The sequence below is a fragment of the Hordeum vulgare genome, chromosome 6H, assembly GCF_904849725.1.
Source record: "Hordeum vulgare subsp. vulgare chromosome 6H, MorexV3_pseudomolecules_assembly, whole genome shotgun sequence".
In the NCBI taxonomy this organism is placed as follows: domain Eukaryota; kingdom Viridiplantae; phylum Streptophyta; class Magnoliopsida; order Poales; family Poaceae; genus Hordeum; species Hordeum vulgare.
In genome coordinates this window covers 122,709,612-122,729,238 of record NC_058523.1, presented here as the reverse complement: position 1 = coordinate 122,729,238, position 19,627 = coordinate 122,709,612, and the positions used below count along the sequence as shown (strand labels likewise).

The 19,627-nt window shown below is 47.1% G+C and overlaps 1 protein-coding gene across 1 annotated transcript; it reads right to left on the bottom strand.

Annotated features, from left to right (window-relative positions):
- Positions 1 to 5,565: 5,565 nt before the first annotated feature.
- LOC123406353 (CASP-like protein 2C4) lies at positions 5,566 to 18,436 on the bottom strand. Its single transcript, XM_045099859.1, has 3 exons — positions 17,907 to 18,436; positions 17,654 to 17,798; positions 5,566 to 6,046 (listed from the first exon to the last, which is right to left on the bottom strand). Exons 1-3 carry the CDS (start codon positions 18,239 to 18,241, stop codon positions 5,741 to 5,743), a joined length of 786 nt encoding a protein of 261 aa, XP_044955794.1. The 5' UTR covers positions 18,242 to 18,436; the 3' UTR covers positions 5,566 to 5,740.
- Positions 18,437 to 19,627: the final 1,191 nt, after the last annotated feature.

The window sequence follows — 19,627 nt, the reverse complement described above, 5'->3', positions numbered from 1 at the left end:
ATCATGCATCTTCAATTTCTTCATACTATATGTCATATGTATGCATGATTTACAAGACTCAGGGGGAGATCTCCATGATATAAATCATCAATGTGCATTTGCTGCGAAAAGCAAAATCCTCAAGATATGCACATTTTCAGGGGGAGTCTCTCTGAATCTTGATTTCAAATTCCTCAAATGAGTATTTACACTTCATATTTTTATCCATGTTGAAGACTTAACCTAATTGTCATCAACCACCAAAAAGGGGGAGATTGTCAGTGCATCTAGTGCCCCTTAGTGATTTTGGTGGTATGAAGACATATAGGTTAAGTATCTAATGTGTTCATGAGTGTACACAGGATCTATAAGTCGCTGAGGAGTTTGAAATATTCGATGAATATCGACCCCTAAAAATGTATATCTTCGGTTGAAGAAATTGGTCTGAAGCTGAAGATTTGAATCGCGAAGAATTTGCGATGAAATTGATATTCCTCATGAAGATAATGAAATTGAGGAATTCGGTGTGTCCTGAAGAAAATCATTCTGAAGACTTTGAAGCATGAAGATTTACTCTTTCTGTTTTGTTTTCTTCACACTTGAGTAATAGGAACACCGTACTGTTAAAGGGGGTCAAGGTAACACATTGGAATGAATTTCCTCATGATGCTCAACCCAAGCCTAATCCTACCAAAAGCCTCAAGTGAGGAATATGAGTGACATGAGGACTCTCACAGTTGAGGGTTCCGACCGTTTTGATAGCCACGCCACATCATTGGTCTTATCCACACCAACGGTCATATTATTTAAGGGCATTAGTGTCAAATCATGTTGGGATGCTCCCAGGCTATAAATAGCCGCCCCCACAACCATTAGCTGGTTGGCTGCTCCGTTAGAAACTCACACTTGTCATAAGAGCAACTCAATTCCTCAGAGTCTTCGAGAGTAATTCGTCGGTGAGGAAATACCCCAAACACCAAACCACAAACCAAGAACCAAGTGATTGAGCATCACTGAAGAAGTTGTTCCTGTGTGGGACTGAAGCCTTTTACCTTTGAGGGCTGTGCATCCTCCAGACGGTTAGGCGTCATGGCCTTGAGCAATCCAGCAATCAATTGTGGATCGTCGGGTGACCAAGTTTGTGAGGGTTTGGAAGTCTGCCCTGAAGACTTACCACGAGTGTTGGGCGAGGATTGTGTGTTCTTAGCCCAAGGAGAATACGGTAGGGACTGTGTGTCCCGGGACTGTGTGTCTTTTGGTTTCAATACCAAGCCGCTCCAAACCAGATGTACAACTGTCACAGCAGTTGGAACTGGGTCATCAACTACTGTCTTCTCTGTGAAACGGGTTCTAATTCCTCAACTCCTTATATTCCTCAGATTATGTGTTGATGATTTTCACTGTCACTGTTTGAAGAATTTGCTGAAGACTTTCTTTGAAATTCCTCAACCCCAAATTATTCACGCAAGTTAATCCTCATTTGTTTTCTGCGTGCCTGCTTACTGTGCAATCTGTTTTCACATTCCTCATACTGAAAAACTATTGTAGTGAAACTTTGCACTCCTCATCCTTTACAGTTTCCGTTGTAACTTAGTCGTCAGTGAGGAATTTCCTCAGTGATGAAATTCTAAAAATCTCCTATTCACCCCCCCCCCTCTAGTCGATATAACGCACTTTCAGGTGGGTCAGCAGATATGGCAGAGGAGGAGGCTAGGCATGGGCTCTCGGGCATGGACATGGAGGTCCCCCTAGTGCTTTGGCTAGAGGAAGGAGAAGGAGGGGTGCAAGCTACATCCCCAGCCGCTGACAGCTAGGATGTCGGGTGCCACGTGGGTGAAGTACTCAGAGGGTGAGTGGGTGTCCATGTGCGAAAAGGATCCAGAGGGGGCGATGGGCTGCGCTGCCATGTTGGACTGGGTTCTCTCACCCTGTGTGCTTCATTTCCTTCCCCATTTATAAAATGAACGTAAACTTTGATGAAATGCACATAGTTTTAAACGGTCCGCAAGGGTGGGTCAGCAATCTCATATCATTATCTCAAAAAAAATGCACATAGTTTTAGGAAGGGAGATTCAATAGGAGAGATATTTTCATGGAATCTAGAAATATAGGGAATTAATAAAAGTGGTTGGTGAAATTTTAAGGACTATAAATTTAAACAAGTTTGAATTTAATTGAAACGTGTCTGAATTTAAAACCTAACCAAACCAAACCCAAATGGGCTGAAATTTTAGATGGTGACCCTACCTAATAAATAAATATCTCATTCAACCAGCCGATTTTTCACCGCCCATCCACCTCCTCACGCTTGCGATGCGTGTCCATGCGGGACCAGCTCGTTCTTATCTCCCCAGTCTTCATCATGTGAGCTTACGCTCTCATCCATCTCTCTCATCTCCTCTCGCGAGTGCACTAGGCATCCAGTTGCATGGGTGTGTCCGCGCGCTATAGGAGGAGCAATCGGCGCTGGTTGGATCAAGAAGAGGGAGACTGCAGGCATTGGATCTGACTCGTGGAAGAGCTTGCCGGAAGATGAGGCGTCTCTCTACTTCCTCTCCCTCTCCTCTAACCTTGCAGCCATTCATCCCCTCTCCAGTTTTATGCAACGCGGTCGTTGTTTCTGCAACGTGGCTGTTGTTGCAGGAGTTGGAGAAATTGTTTGTGCAACCCGTTCATTGTTTCGAGAATTGTTTCTACAATCCGTTCATTGTTTCATAAATTGTTTCTGCAACATAGTCGCTGTTGCGGAAAGACAAAGGAAAAAAATTCTGCAACAAAGCTATTGCTTCTGGAACTCGACCTTTGTTTCGGTAATTAATGGGTTCAAAGTTTATTTTTTGCAAGAAAGCAATTGTTTCTGCAACTCGACCATCTGGGTGCCGGCCGGAGCCACACGCGGGGATTGGATGGACGGGTCGGACGGCTGTGCGTGTAGATCGGACGACCGTCGAGCTGGCGGATGTTTACTAAACATCCGTCGGTGGACGCATAGCAGCCCCCATTAAATTTGGACTCAAATAAATAAAATCACTAGGAAAAGAAAAGAATTTGCACTAAATGAAATTTGGAACTTGGATGAATTCAAGTTGGAGTTTAGCATGGGAAAAATTAAAGTGGTGCAAGGCTAGATTTAACATGTCATGAGGTTTAAGGATGGGTTAAAGAGAAGTAGGAGGAGTTGCAAACACAAGACCAAGAGAAGAAAAAGAATCACAACAATATGATGGAGATTATACATGATGCAAAATAAAATAAAACAAACATCACAAGCATGCAAGTCATGAACACGTCTCAATATAGTGGAGGTCTTAGTCTTCGGCTGTTATAACACTCCGCCAGTTACAAGAGATCTCGCCCCTAGATCTTAGGAATGAAAAAGGATGAAGAGGTGAAACTAAGTTTGCTTCTTTCACAAACGGGTGAAACCAATGGATCTTGGATGTTGCAAAGAGATAACATATGGCATAAAGAACAAGGAAAAATTTGAAATCACTCGGGCTACAAGGAGAAACGGAGAATTGAGCATGAAGTTGACCAGATGGGATGCTACTTATAAGCGAGCAACAACTCAATGCTTCCTGAACAAAATAAAGGTTACTATATAGTTGGAACCAAGATAATGGATACGAACGGAGTTTTTGAAAACTCAACCACCCAAATATTATCAAATTATGGTCTTATGAAAAACATCTCAAAACTATGTGGTGAAAAAATGTCACTAACAAAAAAGAATTGATTGCTTGAGAGCAGCAAAGAGATGAAAGGCTTCTTTCACCGAGAAAATAGAGAGATATTGGGATAATTGTAAGCACCACAAATAGCAACAATCCTTAGGAAAGGCTTTTAGGTGAAATACAACCCAAGATAGCTCATATGAAGAAATTTAGAAATCATCTCATTCTTGACAACTTCTCTTCATGTCTCCTTAGAACCAAGAATGATATACCACAACGTCAAAAGATAATGGAGAATGAACTGCGCTTTGGAATGCAACACAAAGAATGCTTGAACTCCTAAAATAAAACATGTGTTCAACATCATGTAACTTTTAGGAGTATAGCTTGGAGGATCTTAATTTTGAGAATGAATCTTGGATAACACTTCGAGAATGAAAGAAAAACATGACGAATCACCATTGAAATTTTTTGTCAAACCACCACTACCGACTACTTCCCCTTAGTTAGACTGCACATACAACATCCCAATGGTTTCATCTCACTACTACCAAACGTATATTTCATGTGTAAAACAATCAACCTATAATACCACAACTATAGAAGATCTTCTTTGTCCTAACCAACAATGGCCGAAACACCTATTTTTGGTTCGACTCTTCGCTCCACCACTTACCTATTTCCTAGCCTATTCACTCACTCTTGGGTGCCTTATTTCCTAGTCTATTCACCCACTCCACCGAATAGCATGTCAAAGTGGCTACAATTGTCTAGACAACCTAGAGTCTAACTTACGGAATATTATAACCTACATTGCCTCGCGAAGAGATGGGCTCCCTTTTGTCTTTGTCGCATGATTTCATGCCTTCGTCGCTACCTGACCAAAGATTCCTCAATGTTGGTGTTGGTTTGTCCTCGAGCTCCGCGTGCAAACTTATAGCAGACCAACATGATGACGACATGCACGCAAACTACATTTGGCAGACTCGTGTGCCAACTAAAGTGAAGATCATCGCATGGCTCCTCTTCCGGTACGACTCAACTGCCCGGCTAACTTCTTCAAGAAACACATGTCGACTGGTGCCTCATGCGGCAAAATTCACTGTTTTGACCCTTTCCGTAATGTTAAGCCGGATCTGACCTCGGTGGGGAAAAATCGGGTCTGACCCTTTTGCTACCGCCGGACCACTTGGCGGTAGGGTATAACAACCTACCGCCAAGGTCCCTGGCGGTAGGGTTCCACACCTACCGTATAAAAATATCTAAGTTGCAGACACAGTGCGCGTGCGTGCCTATCGTCGGACCCCTTGACGGTAAGGTATACCGCCGAGGTCCTTGGCGGTACGGTTGCACGCCTGTCATAAAAAAATTCTAAGTTACAGACACAGTGCGCGTGCCTGCCTACCGCCGGACCCCTTGGCGGTAGGCTTACACATGCTACCGCCAGCCTTGCGGCGGTAGGTCATTTTTCTACCGCCAGTGACCTCGGCGGTAGGTTGTCATACCCTGCCGTTAAAGGATCCGACAGTAGCAAAAGGATAAAATTCCCCACTAAGGTCAGATCCGGCTTAAGGTTGTGGAAAGGGTCAAAACAATGAATTTGGCCGCCTCATTCTCTACAACAAACATATCAATCACATCTTTCTATTGTGTCCCCTCGCCAACAGGATATGACAAGTTGGCAACGCCTAGGGATGTCCCCACCACCGACAGTCAATCATCTGTGTGGGAATCGATAACATACGTGCCCTCTAAACAAGCAATCTGGAGCTTAATCATCATGCTCCTTCTTGGAAAGATATGGGGCGCAAGGAATGCAAAGGTCTTTCGTGGACAAGACCTTCACTACTCAGCCACCTCTCAGGCTTTCGTCTCCTCACGTGTGCGCACCTACGTAACTGGTACATATCCGTAACCGGCAAACGACTATACAAACAAATGATCACGAATACGTAGAAACATCGTCACACGATTTTCTCTGACTGTTCTACAATGGATTTAACTTCACTTTGTATTCATAATCTTGAAGGTTGCATGTCAGACCTCACGAACTCCAAGGGCCTGGCGATGAGAATTCATGAAGGAACCTAGTCATCTCCCGTCGCCTCATTTTTACTTATGAGGCCCGTCTGACTTGTTTCCGATCTCAACCGCGGCTGCCTGCGCCCAGCCAGCGAGTAGAGCCGGAAGAGATCGCGCGCGGAGAAGACGGAGAGGACGGCCATGCCGACGGCGGCCGCCAGGCCGCAGACCATGCCGAAGGCGCCCTGCACGCAGAAGCGGGTGTAGATGTTGCAGAGCCGGCTCCACTGCAGGGGCTCCACGCCCGTCAGCGCCACGAAGCATGCCTGCAGCGCCGCGACGGCGCTCGCGAACACCACGTACGCACATCCCTGCAAAATTAAATTTTGAACATATGTCAACAAAATACACTTAGAGTTCACAAACTCTGTTTTAAGGGCCAAAAATGTCACAGCTCGCCTCGTTGCCGGTTTCCATACTCTGGTTCGTCAAACTCATTTGTACTATACTGCTCACTCTGTCCGAAATTACTTGTTGTCAAAATAAAAAAAAATCTAAGACTAAAATACGTCTAGATACATCCATTTCTATGACAATTAATTTCGAAAAGAGGGAGTACTAAACAAAATTATTGCTGGTCTTTATCAAAATTTAAAGCAGGCCATACATATTATGATTAGTTTTGCACTTGTTATCCTCATAAATTACTCACATAACATTTTATTACATACTCGCAAAAAAAATATTTTGTTGCATAATTACCTTTCCATGCATTTCATATTTCAATTCCATCATGTTTTCTCGGTTGGATATGTCAATATAATATCACAGTAACTAAATACACTTATTTTAGCGACAGTTAATTTTGGATGGATGGAGTGTATGATACCCATTTCATTTGCACGGGAGTTGGTTGTAATGCATTTCGATGCGGTTTCTTTGTACAAGGTACCGATATTTATATTAACAATGTCAGAACTAAAGGGGGGGAATGCTTACTGTAAATTGTAAAGTAATTATTGATGTTGCTCCTAAGATCTGTTAGAAATAAGCAAACCTGGTGCACCTCAAATGATCAGATTCCTTGTGGTAGAACCAGGTCGCCAAAACTAAAGTCCTAAACATTGTTAAACAAGATACTTGGAGATATTTAGGATAGAGATAGACTATAGATAGTTGTTCAAACTATTTATCTCTCTTTGTGTATTCAAATATTCCATCTCTAGTTTACTTCCTCTCCAAGTTGTAACTCCTTTTAAATCTATCTTGTACGCATATCCACAGATTTGCACCCTCTATATAACATGCAACACGTCGCCCTCATCGGCTAAAACGTTTCCGCTAAGTCGCACATGGTATACAGAGCCCTTCCTCCTCCTAGCATCTAGCTTTCCATCGCCATTAGTGACGCAGCTATGTCTTCCTCCGGATCCTCCCACCCAAACCTCAATTGTCAGATCACAGAGAAGTTTACCCGCACCAACTACGTTCTGTGGCGCGCGCAGATCGTACCGTAGCTGAGGGGCGCCGTCGTCTTCGGCTACGTCGACGGATCTTCACCGGAACCGGCCAAAACCCTAGTCTCCACCGACAAAGATGGGAAGGCCACCACTACGTACAATCCCCTCCACCCAACTTGGGTCAGGGAGGACCAGCAGGTTCTCGGGTACCTGCTCAACAACCTCTCCAAAGAGGTGCTTGTCCAGGTGACCGCGATCACCACGGCGAGCGCACTCTGGGCGGCTCTGGCGGGCATGTTCTCCTTGCAGTCGCTCAGCCGCGTGAACAACATTCGCACGGCCCTCATCAGCGCTCAGAAGGGGACACGATCGTCTCCACCTTCTTCGCCTATATGCGCGGGCTCGCACATGAGCTTGCTGCTGCCGGCAAGCCACTCCCAGACGATGAACTCGTCTCCTACATCCTCCATGGGCTGGATATGGACTACCAGCCCCTGGTCTCTGCCCTCGACACTCGGGTCACGCCGGTCACGCTGGATGAGCTCTTCTCCATAATGAGCAACTTTGACCAGCGCGTGGCCCTCTTCCATAGCTCGGGTGGATTCAAGTCCTCTGCAAACGCCGCGTACCGTGGCCGCGGTAGTCGTGGTCAGCGCGGCTCGCCTCGCAACACGGGGAGAAGCGGCGGCTCCAACAGCAACTCCAGCTCTCGCACTGGTCGATCTCCCTCCACCGACAATCGGGGCCGGCGTGGTGGCTCCAATCGATCTCGGCAGGAGGCCTCTCGTTGCCAGATCTGTGGCAAACCAGGGCATACCGCCAAAGATTGTTGGTACCGCTATGATGAGGACGATGCCTCCTCTCAAGACGAGGACAAGGTTGTTGCTGCTGTGGATGGCTCCTATGGAATCGACACCAACTGGTACGTCGACAGCGGTGCCACCAACCACATCACCAATGAACTTGAGAAGGTGACCATGAAGGAAAAATACCACGGCAAGGATCAAATCCACACTGCCAGTGGAGAAGGTATGAGGATACACCACATAGGTCATTCACTTTTTAATACCCCTCGTAGAAAAATTCATCTTAGGAAAATCCTGCATGTTCCTAGTGCCAGTAAAAATCTCCTTTCCGTTCACAGAATTGCTCTTGATAATCATGTTTTTCTCGAGTTTCATCCCTACTTCTTTTTGATCAAGGATCAGGTAACCAAGAAAACTCTCTATCAGGGTAGATGTGTTTGAGGGCTCTATCCGTTGATCCCGGAGCGTCGGAGATTTCATAAACAAGTGTGTGGCGTCGTCAAACTTTCTACCACACGATGGCATGATAGATTAGGACATGCTTCTTTTTCTTTGATCAATACTTTACTTAGGAAAAATAAGCTCCCGTATGTTGGTGAGCTTAATGTCGAAGCTATTTGTGATTCATGTCAGCGAGCAAAAAATCATCAATTACCTTATTCAATATCTACCAGTGTCTCCACAAAACCCTTGCAATTAATATTCTCTGATGTTTGGGGGGCTGCTCCTAACTCTGTCGGTAGACACACTTACTATGTAAGTTTTATTGATGACTATAGCAAGTTCACATGGATCTATCTTCTCAAAAGAAGATCTGATGTTTTTGAAGTCTTTAAGAACTTCCAAGCACTTGTTGAAAGGAAGTTTGAAAGCAAAATTATCACTGTCCAATCCGATTGGGGAGGGGAATATGAAAAGCTAAATTCCTTCTTTCAAACTTTGGGGATTTCCCATCATGTGTCATGCCCTCATGCTCACCAACAAAATGGTTCAGCTGAGCGCAAACATCGCCACATTGTTGAAGTGGGTCTCTCATTACTAGCTCATGCCTCCATGCCACTAAAATTTTGGGATGAAGCTTTTCTCACTGCTATTCATATCATAAACATGCTTCCCAGTCGTGTCATCAACAATGAGACTCCACTAGAACGTCTTATCCACACCAAACCTGACTACACAACACTTCGTGTCTTTGGTTGTGCCTGTTGGCCCAATCTCAGTTCCTACAATAATTGAAAGCTCATGTTCCGCTCAAAACAGTGTGCATTCTTAGGGTATAGCGCTCAGCACAAGGGAGTAAAATGCCTGGACATATCCACTGGTCGTGTCTACATCTCCAGGGATGTTGTTTTTGATGAAACCAAATTCCCATTCTCAGATCTCCACCCAAATGCAGGTGCTCTTCTTCAAAAAGAAGTTCTCCTTTTTCCATCCATCTTCTCCGGGTATGATCAAGGGGGTGTTAATAATTGTGATTATTCTATGTTGGCCAACCCTCTCACGAGTACACTTGAGCTTTCGGATGATGTTGCAGAAAGAAGGAATGAAAATGGTGATCAAACCCTTGAAGAAATCAGCTCGGATGAGCTATATCGCATGTGCCACAGCCTGGGGAGCAAATCCTCCTCGGGAACTGCGGGAACTGTTGTGCAGCTGTGCGGTGAATCAGCCTCGGGGCTGGCTCCAGCAGACAATGGCGCCTCGGGATCCGTTCTAGGAAACAACGGTGGGCCGCCTGCGACAAAGGCGCCAGCGCCAGAGCCGACAACGACCAGGTGCCTCTCTGCCCAACCACTGCACTACACGCGGCGCTCCTCAAACCGATCGGCGCGTGCGGACGGCGACACGGGGGCGGGTGCAGCGAGGCCATCATTGGCCAATGATGACCCGCTTGATCACCCCGGATCTTCTGTGGACCTGCCTCCACAACCACTTCAGCAGGCTGCCACACAGGATCCCGACCACATCCATCCACCAGCAGCGACAGGGTCTGCTGTCGGCCACGACCAGGCGCCAGCGGCGACAGGATCTACCTCGGGATCAGCAGCCGCAGGAGCTGGAGGATCTTCTGCGCCAGGACCAGATCCCGCTCATACTCCTCGTCGTATACGGTTGCAAAAGGGGGTGATTCATCCTGTTAACTATAAACACATGACCAAGCATGGTCTTGTCTGCTCTACAGGTGAATCAGGGGAGCCTTCTACACTTGAAGAAGCACTCAGTGATGAAAAATGGAAAAATGCAATGTGTGAAGAATATCAAGCTCTACAAAGAAATAAAACATGGCATTTGGTCTCTCCACCACATGGTAAAAATCTTATAGATTGTAAATGGGTCTTCAGAATTAAGAGAAAGTCTGATGGAACCATTGATCGCTACAAAGCAAGACTTGTGGCAAAAGGCTTCAAACAACGGTATGGTATAGATTATGAGGATACTTTTAGTCCAGTTGTTAAAGCTGCCACTATTCGTTTGGTCTTGTCCATTGTTGTTTCCAGGGGATGGAGTCTTCGACAGCTAGATGTGCAGAATGCGTTTCTCCACGGTGTTCTAGAAGAGGAAGTGTATGTGAAGCAACCTCCTGGGTTTGAGAAAAAAAATTCACCTCACTTGGTATGCAAGCTTGATAAGGCATTGTATGGGCTAAAGCAAGCCCCAAGAGCATGGTACTCCAGGCTTAGTAAAAATATGCAAGCACTTGGTTTTGTTCCATCAAAATCTGACACTTCACTGTTCATCTATACAAAATGCAATACCTCCATATTTGTTCTCATCTATGTTGATGACATCATTGTTACAAGTTCTTCTGATGAGGCAATTTCAGGATTGCTAAAGGACCTAAGTGCAGAGTTTGCTCTTAAGGATCTAGGTGAACTTCATTACTTCTTAGGGATAGAGGTGAAGAAACTCAATGGTGGACTTCATCTCTCCCAAGAAAAGTATGCTACAGATTTGGTAAGAAAGGCAGGATTGCAAGGTTTTAAGCCTGCACCTACTCCACTATCCAATTTAGAAAAATTGTCACTTATGGATGCAGAACTCCTTAGTGCAAATGACAGTACAAAATACAGAAGTCTAGTAGGTTCTCTTTAGTACTTGACACTTACAAGACCTGATATCTCCTTTGTTGTAAAAAAAGTCTGTCAATTTTTGCATGCACCTACCACAGTTCACTTAACTGCTGCCAAGCGTATAATTAGATATGTGAAACATACCTTGAGCATTGGGTTGAATTTCAGCAAGTCACCCTCCACTCTTGTTCGTGCCTTCTCAGATTCAGATTGGGCAGGATGCCTGGATGACAGGCGTTCAACGGGAGGTTTTGTAGTATTTTTTGGACCTAATCTTATATCTTGGTGTGCCAGAAAACAAGCAACTGTTTCTAGATCAAGCATCGAGGCAGAATATAAGGCATTGGCCAATGCAACAGCTGAAATTATATGGGTGCAGTCTATGTTGAAGGAGTTGGGTATAAAGAGATCTAAAGCTCCCTGCCTATGGTGTGATAATCTTGGTGCAATATACTTATCCGCAAATCCAGTCTTTCATGCCAGGACAAAAGCACATTGAAATAGATTTTCATTTTGTCAGAGAAAGAGTGGCTAGTAAAATGCTAGACATTCCGTTCATAAACTCAAGTGATCAAGTTGCAGATGGGTTTACAAAAGCCTTGCCTACCAGAAGCTTTGAAGTCTTCAAACATAATCTCAACTTAATAAAGTTGTGATTACGGGAGGGTGTTAAACCGCAAGATACTTGGAGATATTTAGGATAGAGATAGACTATGGATAGTTGTTCAAACTACTTATCTCTCTTTGTGTATTCAAATATTCTATCTCTAGTTTACTTCCTCTCCAAGTTGTAACTCCTTTCAAATCTATCTTGTACGCATATCTACAGGTTTGCACCCTGCTATACAACATGCAACATGTCGCCCTCATCGGGTAAGACATTTCCGCTAAGTCGCACAAACATGACACATATGTTTGCATTTTCAAAAGTTATGTTAACCTTCAAATGATATACATACAGTGCATGATGATATACCCTCCAATTACAAGATGCCTCGAGTCCGTTCATGAGTGAGAGATGAGCTGAAGAAAATGTCGGTAGTCCGAGAGCAGGGTAGCACTATAGTTATTGATTGACCGATGAGAAACTCTAGCGGAGTTGTCGTATCGGTGGTCGTCATATGGATACCGAGGTCATGATGGCTGTGTGCAAACACAAAGCCGACATAATGTGGCCTTCATATCTTTTCTTTTCTCTTTTTTGGACACACCAGAAATTCACATTCTCAATCTTAGGGATTAGAACACTAATTTCAAATACACATTGCATTCCGAAGTGGTTACCTAGAGGTAGAAAAGTCGATTAGCCACAATTTTTACTAGACTGATGACTTTTTATGTCTTGACAGAAGCACTGTTTCCCCACCACTACGATGATGAATGCAGTGCACTGGGCATATGCATATGTGATGGGTCACCTCATCGTCTAAGCACGTCAGGGTGATGGTAGGACAACCTTTTCTTCGTCTCATTCCTGCCCGTTGCGGTCGAGGTTGAGGAACACATTTTCAAGAGGGGGATACTCGATAGGGCGTGATCCATCTCGATGAATTTTACCATATCCATGTTGAATGAGAGCCATCTCATGCGCTCCTTTATCCCCTGTTAAGTCCATCTGCTTCGATTTGTAATGGAGCCAGATGTCGCGGTCACTCTCCGTCCACAGTGCCTTCCCAACGGCAGTATGCTTGAAGATTTTGCCTAGGCAGACGGCTGAGGCGTAAGCCTCGTGGCGCTCATCACATGCCTCCGTAGCAGTGAGCTCAAGGGGAGCACGTGGTGGTCTATGTTCGCTGTGTGGGAGAGTGCTTTCGTGTTGATGCAGTATCAGCTTGTAGCTGTCATGCCATTCAAAATCGATGGCATGTGTTTCTAGATTCCAATCTGGCCACTCACCAAGGGCAATCCTTCTTCATCACCTCCAGTGCATAAAAAGGTGATCCTCCTTGCCGATGCCGCCTCATCTAGGATCTACTCTTCCTCTTTCAAGAGTGGCACCCAATCCAGATGGGGGAAGCAGCATGACGACGGTGAGAAGGAAGTGGAGGTTGTGGGTTGCGGGATAAGAGCTATTCTGGCATAGGTCTAGGAACCGAAGCTTGTGAGCTATTCGACCATGGTGACGGTCTTATATCAAAACAGGCTTTCACCCCGCTTTATAAATAAAGAAACAACGAGCAAGGTACACGGCCAAACGATACAAGGTGGTGAGGTGCCCTCTTACAAAACCGATCCTAGGATAACCGACAAACACAGAACAGTACGCAACCGAAAACAAAAAAACAAGAAGATCTGAAACCAACACCACACTAGGCCCTGGCACACCTAAGCTCTACGACAAGGACCTGAGGAGGGAGAACGATGCCAAGTGTCGCTGCTACCAAGTTTGCAATGAACAAAGGTCTTCACCCAGAGCTCTGACACGGAGATGAGAACCACGCCTACATCTTCAAGAAGATAACGACACCCGCAAGCGTCGCTGTCGTCGGTGCCGAGGCGTAGAACTTTCGCTCGGAAACTCTCCCATTCCACTATGAGGTCTCCAGGACAAGCACGACGAGAACAAATTCCCACACCGGATCGGAGCATCACTATGTGAAGACAAAGAGACACCCGAGCCACATGCCTCTAACCGTCCTGCCACCCACACGACCAAGATGGAGAGCCGCCGCCACCACAATGTTGCCCACCAAAGAGCCAACCATGCGGACTCTCACCTGGGGACGCCACACCGGATCCATGTTCAAGCCATCATCGTCCGCACACATCACGGTGCACCCATCACAGTAGGAGTAAAAGGCGGCTCCTTTCACTCCTAACCTGAGATCAGCCACAAAGTGTGAATCAATATCTTCACATTACGAGGCGTGGACACATGTGCATCCAGTCAGTCCTAGCAGACCAGGGGAGACACAACTCCGTGACTACCAATTTCCACCACTGGACAACTTGCATGATGTCATGTCCGTGGTCTCCAACACCGATCTACCCGACAGACTCGCGATGTCTCGACCACCACCAAGATCCACCATACTCTCGACGGTCTTTGTATATACGGTGGGTAAATAAGACGAAAAACATGACGTTAATGACCACTAGCAGTTGGCAGACGACCAACCACCACTAATTAACATGCTTCCTGATGCCATGTCGTCTTCTACGACATGTTTCATTCGTAGAGTGAAGAAATGGTGGACGAGGAGGGGGCTGAAACTTTCCTGCGACGTGAGCGATTGGTGGGTGAAGGTTGTGCCATATCAGTGCCTCCGGGCTTCAAATATGAAGGTTCCTGGATCGAATATGGAACACGCTACATAAGTTATAGCGACCAAAGACACGATGGCCACTCTACTAGAGTTTTTTAAGCCAAAATTGTTGAATTGATGATTATTATGCAGATAGAACAGGTGAATCTGCTAAAGTTTTTGTTAATGTGTTCTGTTGTTGCTATTGGCAGTGCGGCCATCAGTCCATCAAGATTCTTGTTACCAAGTCTCCAGGGCAATCGCGACGAGAAAAATTCCCACACCGGATCGGAGCATCACTACTGCGAAGACAAAGAGGACACCTGAGCCACCTGCCTCTAACCGTCCCGTCACCCACACGACCAAGATGGAGTCGCCACCACCGCAATGTTGCACGCCAGAGAGCCAACCATGCGGACCGTCACCCGGGGCCGTCACACCGGCATGCATGTTCAAGTCATCACCCTCCGCCCACATCATGTTGCATCCACCACGGTAGGAGTAAAAGGCACCTCCTTTCACTCCTAGCCTGAGATTAGCCACAACGTGTAAATCAACATCTTCATGGTAGGAGGCATAGACACCTGTGTCTCTAGCCAGTCCTAGTGACCGGGGGATACAAAACTCCATGACTGCCGACGGCTGTCACTTAACACGCTTGCACGACGTCATGTTCCTGGTATTCGATGTCGATCTTCTTGAGAGATTCACGATGTCCCAACCACCACCAAGATCCACCATACTCGTGGCGGTCTTTTTATAGAGAGCGCGATGGGTCATGCAAAAAATGTGACGAGCAGTGGGTAAATAAGACAAAAACATGTCCTTAATGACCACTAGCAGTTGACATACGGCTAACAACTACTAATTGACACGCTTCCTCATGCCATGGCCTCTTCTACGACATGTGTCATTGATAGGGTGAAGAGATGGTGGATGAGGAGGAGGCTGAAACTTTCCAACGACGTGAGTGGTTGGTGGATGAAGGTTGTGCTATATAACTTAAGTGCCTCCAGCCTTCAAATATGAAGGCTCATCGTATATGGAGAGCGCTACATAAATTATAGCGACAGAAGACAAAATGGCCATTCTGCTAGAGTTTTTTTTTCCAGCCAAAATCGTTGAATTGTTGATTATTATGCAGATCGAACCAAATGAATTTGCAATGAGAAGCTAAGTGCAACTTCCTATCTCCCCTCCCCTCCGCTGCCCCTGCGCGGGCGGCCAAGGGGCCCCAACCTTAGCTGCCGGTCACTCCCCATTCCACCCCTCCCCTCCGTCGTCGCTGGAGGAAACCGTCGGGCTAAGCCCTGGCGGCTGAAGGCGGTGGCGGAGGAGCCTCTCCTTCTCGCGCGCGAGGGTGGCGCGGGGCATCCAGGCGAGCCGAAGTGCGTCCCCAGATCCGAGCCTCCATGGCGGTGGCTCGCTCCTGGCAGCGAGCGGCGGCAGATGACTAGTGGTGGAGCTGCTGCATGTAGCCATGGCGCTACGGTACCTCGGATCGGCGGCGGCGTGGAGGGCTTTGGTGGGCTGGTCAGTTGTGGGCATGGTTGGCCCTCTGGTCATATCTGATCTAGCCAGAGTGGCTTGCTCGCTCTACGGTGGCGGAGATTGATGGTGGTGTGTGCGCACGATGCGAGACGGAGGTTCGTCGAGCGGATACGGGTGAAAACCTCGTTCTCGGCTTGTTGCTAAGACCGGGGATGGCGACACTCTTTTGTGTCGTTACCTTCTTAAGGGCATCATTGTGGAGAAGCTCAAGACCTCTATCCGCTACCTCCGGGGGAAACCCTAGATCAGTAGATCGGATGACGACGGCGGCCAGATGTTGTTTTCCTCTTGGGGACGTCTTTCTTGGAGGTGTACACGGGCTCAAGAGACCAGTGGACGGCTTCTTTGGTGGAGCGCTGCTTCATCTTACTCATTGATGGCGGTGGATCTCGACGGCATGGCGTAGCGGAGACTCGGCATCTGATGCGCGGAGATGGACTCGCGCAGGAGGACACTTTGTGACGTCATGGTGGCGTCGATGGCAGAGAGGTCTGGTAAGTCGGTGTGTTAGTTTCTACTCTGAAGATGTATTGGTGGAAGATGACGGCGACGACACATGAGAGTGTATTGAACCGGTTTGTACCCTAAACCCAGTATGTGGCTCGGTTGGTGCCTCTGGCTTTAGATGTTAGGCTTTGGTACAATGTTTGTTTGGTTATAGGCTCGGGCTATCGACATCCTTTCATCAAGTGGTTGGGAGTAGCGACAGTTGTTGCTAAGATGGTGTCTTCGGACAAACTAATGTACTACTTATAAGGTTTTTGTAAATAATTAATAAAATGGCTGCATGTATCGTCCACATGCATAGGCGGGGTAAACCTCCTTTTCTAAATAAAAAAATGCAGATCGAACCGGTGACTCTGCTAAAGTTGCTCTTAATGTGTTCTGCTGTTGCCGTTAGCAGTGCGGCCATCAGTCCATCAAGATTCTTGTTACGCGTCGCGAGTTAAGGTTCAGAAACGACCCCGTTACGGTTGCAACCGCATGAGTTATGACCCTTCCTCTCCATACCGTACCATCAAACGATTAACGATGTACTGTGGTACGGAATTATATTTGGCGAGAGCACATCACGTGAGCAACCACTCTTCTGATCTTCTCCGCCGTTCAGTGCCTACATGACGTGCCGGATTATATCTATAACATGTCCCTAGGATAGAACTATGAACTTAAAGCGACAAGGAGTTCTTGCAAAGCAAAGCTGTCCTGGTTCGGTTTCCTAACCATACGATGCAGTTCTCCAGCGGCATTGGTGGCGAAGTGCAAAATAAAAGTGGGAGATGGCGCGGAGCGACAACCCGAGACGAACCCAAAACAGATCACCTCTCGGTAGAGGAGTAAAAACCCATTGTCGTGCAGAGGGTGATGGTAAACCGGCGACTGAGACGGGCGCCGGAGACGGGGGAGATTGCTCGCTCGCCGGCGGCGACCGGCGAGAGAGGAAATGGGGACGGGAAGGTCGAAGGAAGCGAGGCCTTAACTGGCTAAAAGTTTGGCCTGCCCGATCAAAAACGACAGGCAGAAAGGCCCATCACCACTACCGTCCTCCTGCTGCTACCTAGCCGTGGGTAAAAGCGACGGCGGAGTGTCCACGCACACGCACACGCCCGTCGCTGTAGCCTGTAGCCTGTAGCCTGTAGCCGGCTCACGATAATTCCATTCGATGCGTAGCGTATTAATGGGAAACGGTTGGGCGCCAAGCACGCGCACGCGGCCGGCCTGTTTCCTCCTTCCTTCCTTCCTGGATCGACGATCACCACGACCCGCTAGTCTAGCTAACTGATTATACTGAAGCTACAAATCAATTCACCGAAAAGTAATCAGCTAGTAGTAGTAGTTGGTTACCTTGTCGAGGAGGAAACATGCCCACGCGACCGCCCTGGCGCAGCCCCGGTCCTCGCCGCCGGCGAAGCGGCCGCCGGAGCAGAGCCGCTTGAGGAGCCGCGCGGCGTGGTACCCCGCGGCCACGGCCGCCGCCACGACCAGCACCCTGGTCACACTCACACAGCAAGAATTCGATCAGGATCGTCGCGAAACCTGGTAGCACTACATCGATCCGTGGCCGAACATGGGGCGCGCGTGGGCGCGTAGCATGTACCAGAGGGCCTCGACGTCCTTGGGCACGGCCTTCTTCCGGATGAAGAACACCGTCTTGGTCTGTGCGCTCAGGCCGAGGAGCAGCGCGGACGCCGCCGACCCCACCGCGCACGCGCCCCGGAGGAGGCTCTCCGCCCTGCCCGACGCCACCACCGCCTGCAGCCTCGCCACCGCCCCCATGTCGCCCGGCCGCCTCGCTCGATCGGTCTCCGCCTCGCTTCCCGGCCGACGTTTTGGGGAGCTCTGTGGAGCCTTCGGACGTGAACGCTCTGGCGGGGTAGCGCGCGCGGAAAGCGTTGGGGGCCAGAGCGCGTGCTTTATATCACCGATATCCATCCATCGGCTCCCATCAATTTTGATGGGGGCTGGCTGCGGTGGTGCAAAGGGGCTCGAAAGTAGTACGTGAGCGTTGAGGCCGCCATGTTTGTATGGGATTTAAATTTTTCACCAAATTGCGTTGAATTTCATGGGCTTCACTGTAACTGCACGTATGCTTATGAACCTTTGGGCAGCTTTATAAAATGCCATGGCTTTTAGAGGATGACCAGCAATTTGTGTGCTTGATTATCGTATGCTAGTGTCTATGTCATCAACCAATAATACACCACACAATGGCTCTAATCACGTGTATCTTAAGTTGGGCAATATGGGGTTCTCAATATGGCTCTAATCACGTGTATCTTAAGCAGCGGCTCAACCGGGTGTTCCTGGACAGCGTCATGAGACGGCGTGAGTTACTGGCCGTTACGCCAGGTCGTCAAAAAACGGGCCCCCTTGTCATAATAGAGGTTAAAAGGGGCGAAGAGGCGATTAGGTGTTTTTTGCAAATGATTAGGATAAAAATTAGTGATATCTGCAAAGATTTCGTAAAAAAGTGTTTTCTGCAGAACCACGCTTCAATGTAATGGTTTTTCACAATTCACTCCCTCTCAGTGAACGCATGTTGCTAGAATGCTTGGAATAAATTCAGGTAAACGGCAACAAGAATGTTAAATATGAAACTTAAACTCTTGTGGACAAGGGATACCACTGTCCTTCTAACCATTCAATCATAGGTTGGTTTGCATACTTGACTTGTTAGCATACAAATAAACCCTCCTTACGTTTTGCAAAAACAAAAACAAAAAAAAACTCACCCTACTCTATTCTCTGTCACGTCATGATGCATTCTTCATGGTAAATTTTACAATTGATGCCGCCAACAGTATGGAATTGTCCTGTTCCTCTTCTGTATTGTGCACTCACATATCTAGAGACATGATCTGGTCACGATTAGCAGAGTTTAAGACAATGAGCTGAAGAAAGACAAACGAAAAACTCAAAGCTGCAACTAAAAAATCATTCAAAGCGATGAGCATGAGAAAATAATCTCAAAACTAACAAGGTAGGCCAAACTGATGTGATTTTAGAATTAACCAGATTAGTTGAATGAAGTGAAGAGCAATCCACAATCCTTTTTTGTACAGGAAATTTGCAACATAAATGGGAATTCACCCATTAGGAAATGTGTGAATATGCGTGGCATCCTCACGTTTTACCTCCCTAAGGCCCTGCTTGGGATGTCGTTCTAAACACTATTATATTCTTTACGAAGGGAGTATACGCTGCATTGACAGAGATTGTGAACATGGTGTGAAAGGGGGTGTAGCCATCTGCGTTTGCTTACAGTTACGGGTAGCCTTCGCAGCTTTGGGCGTCAACGAGACTGCATCAAGCGTCAAC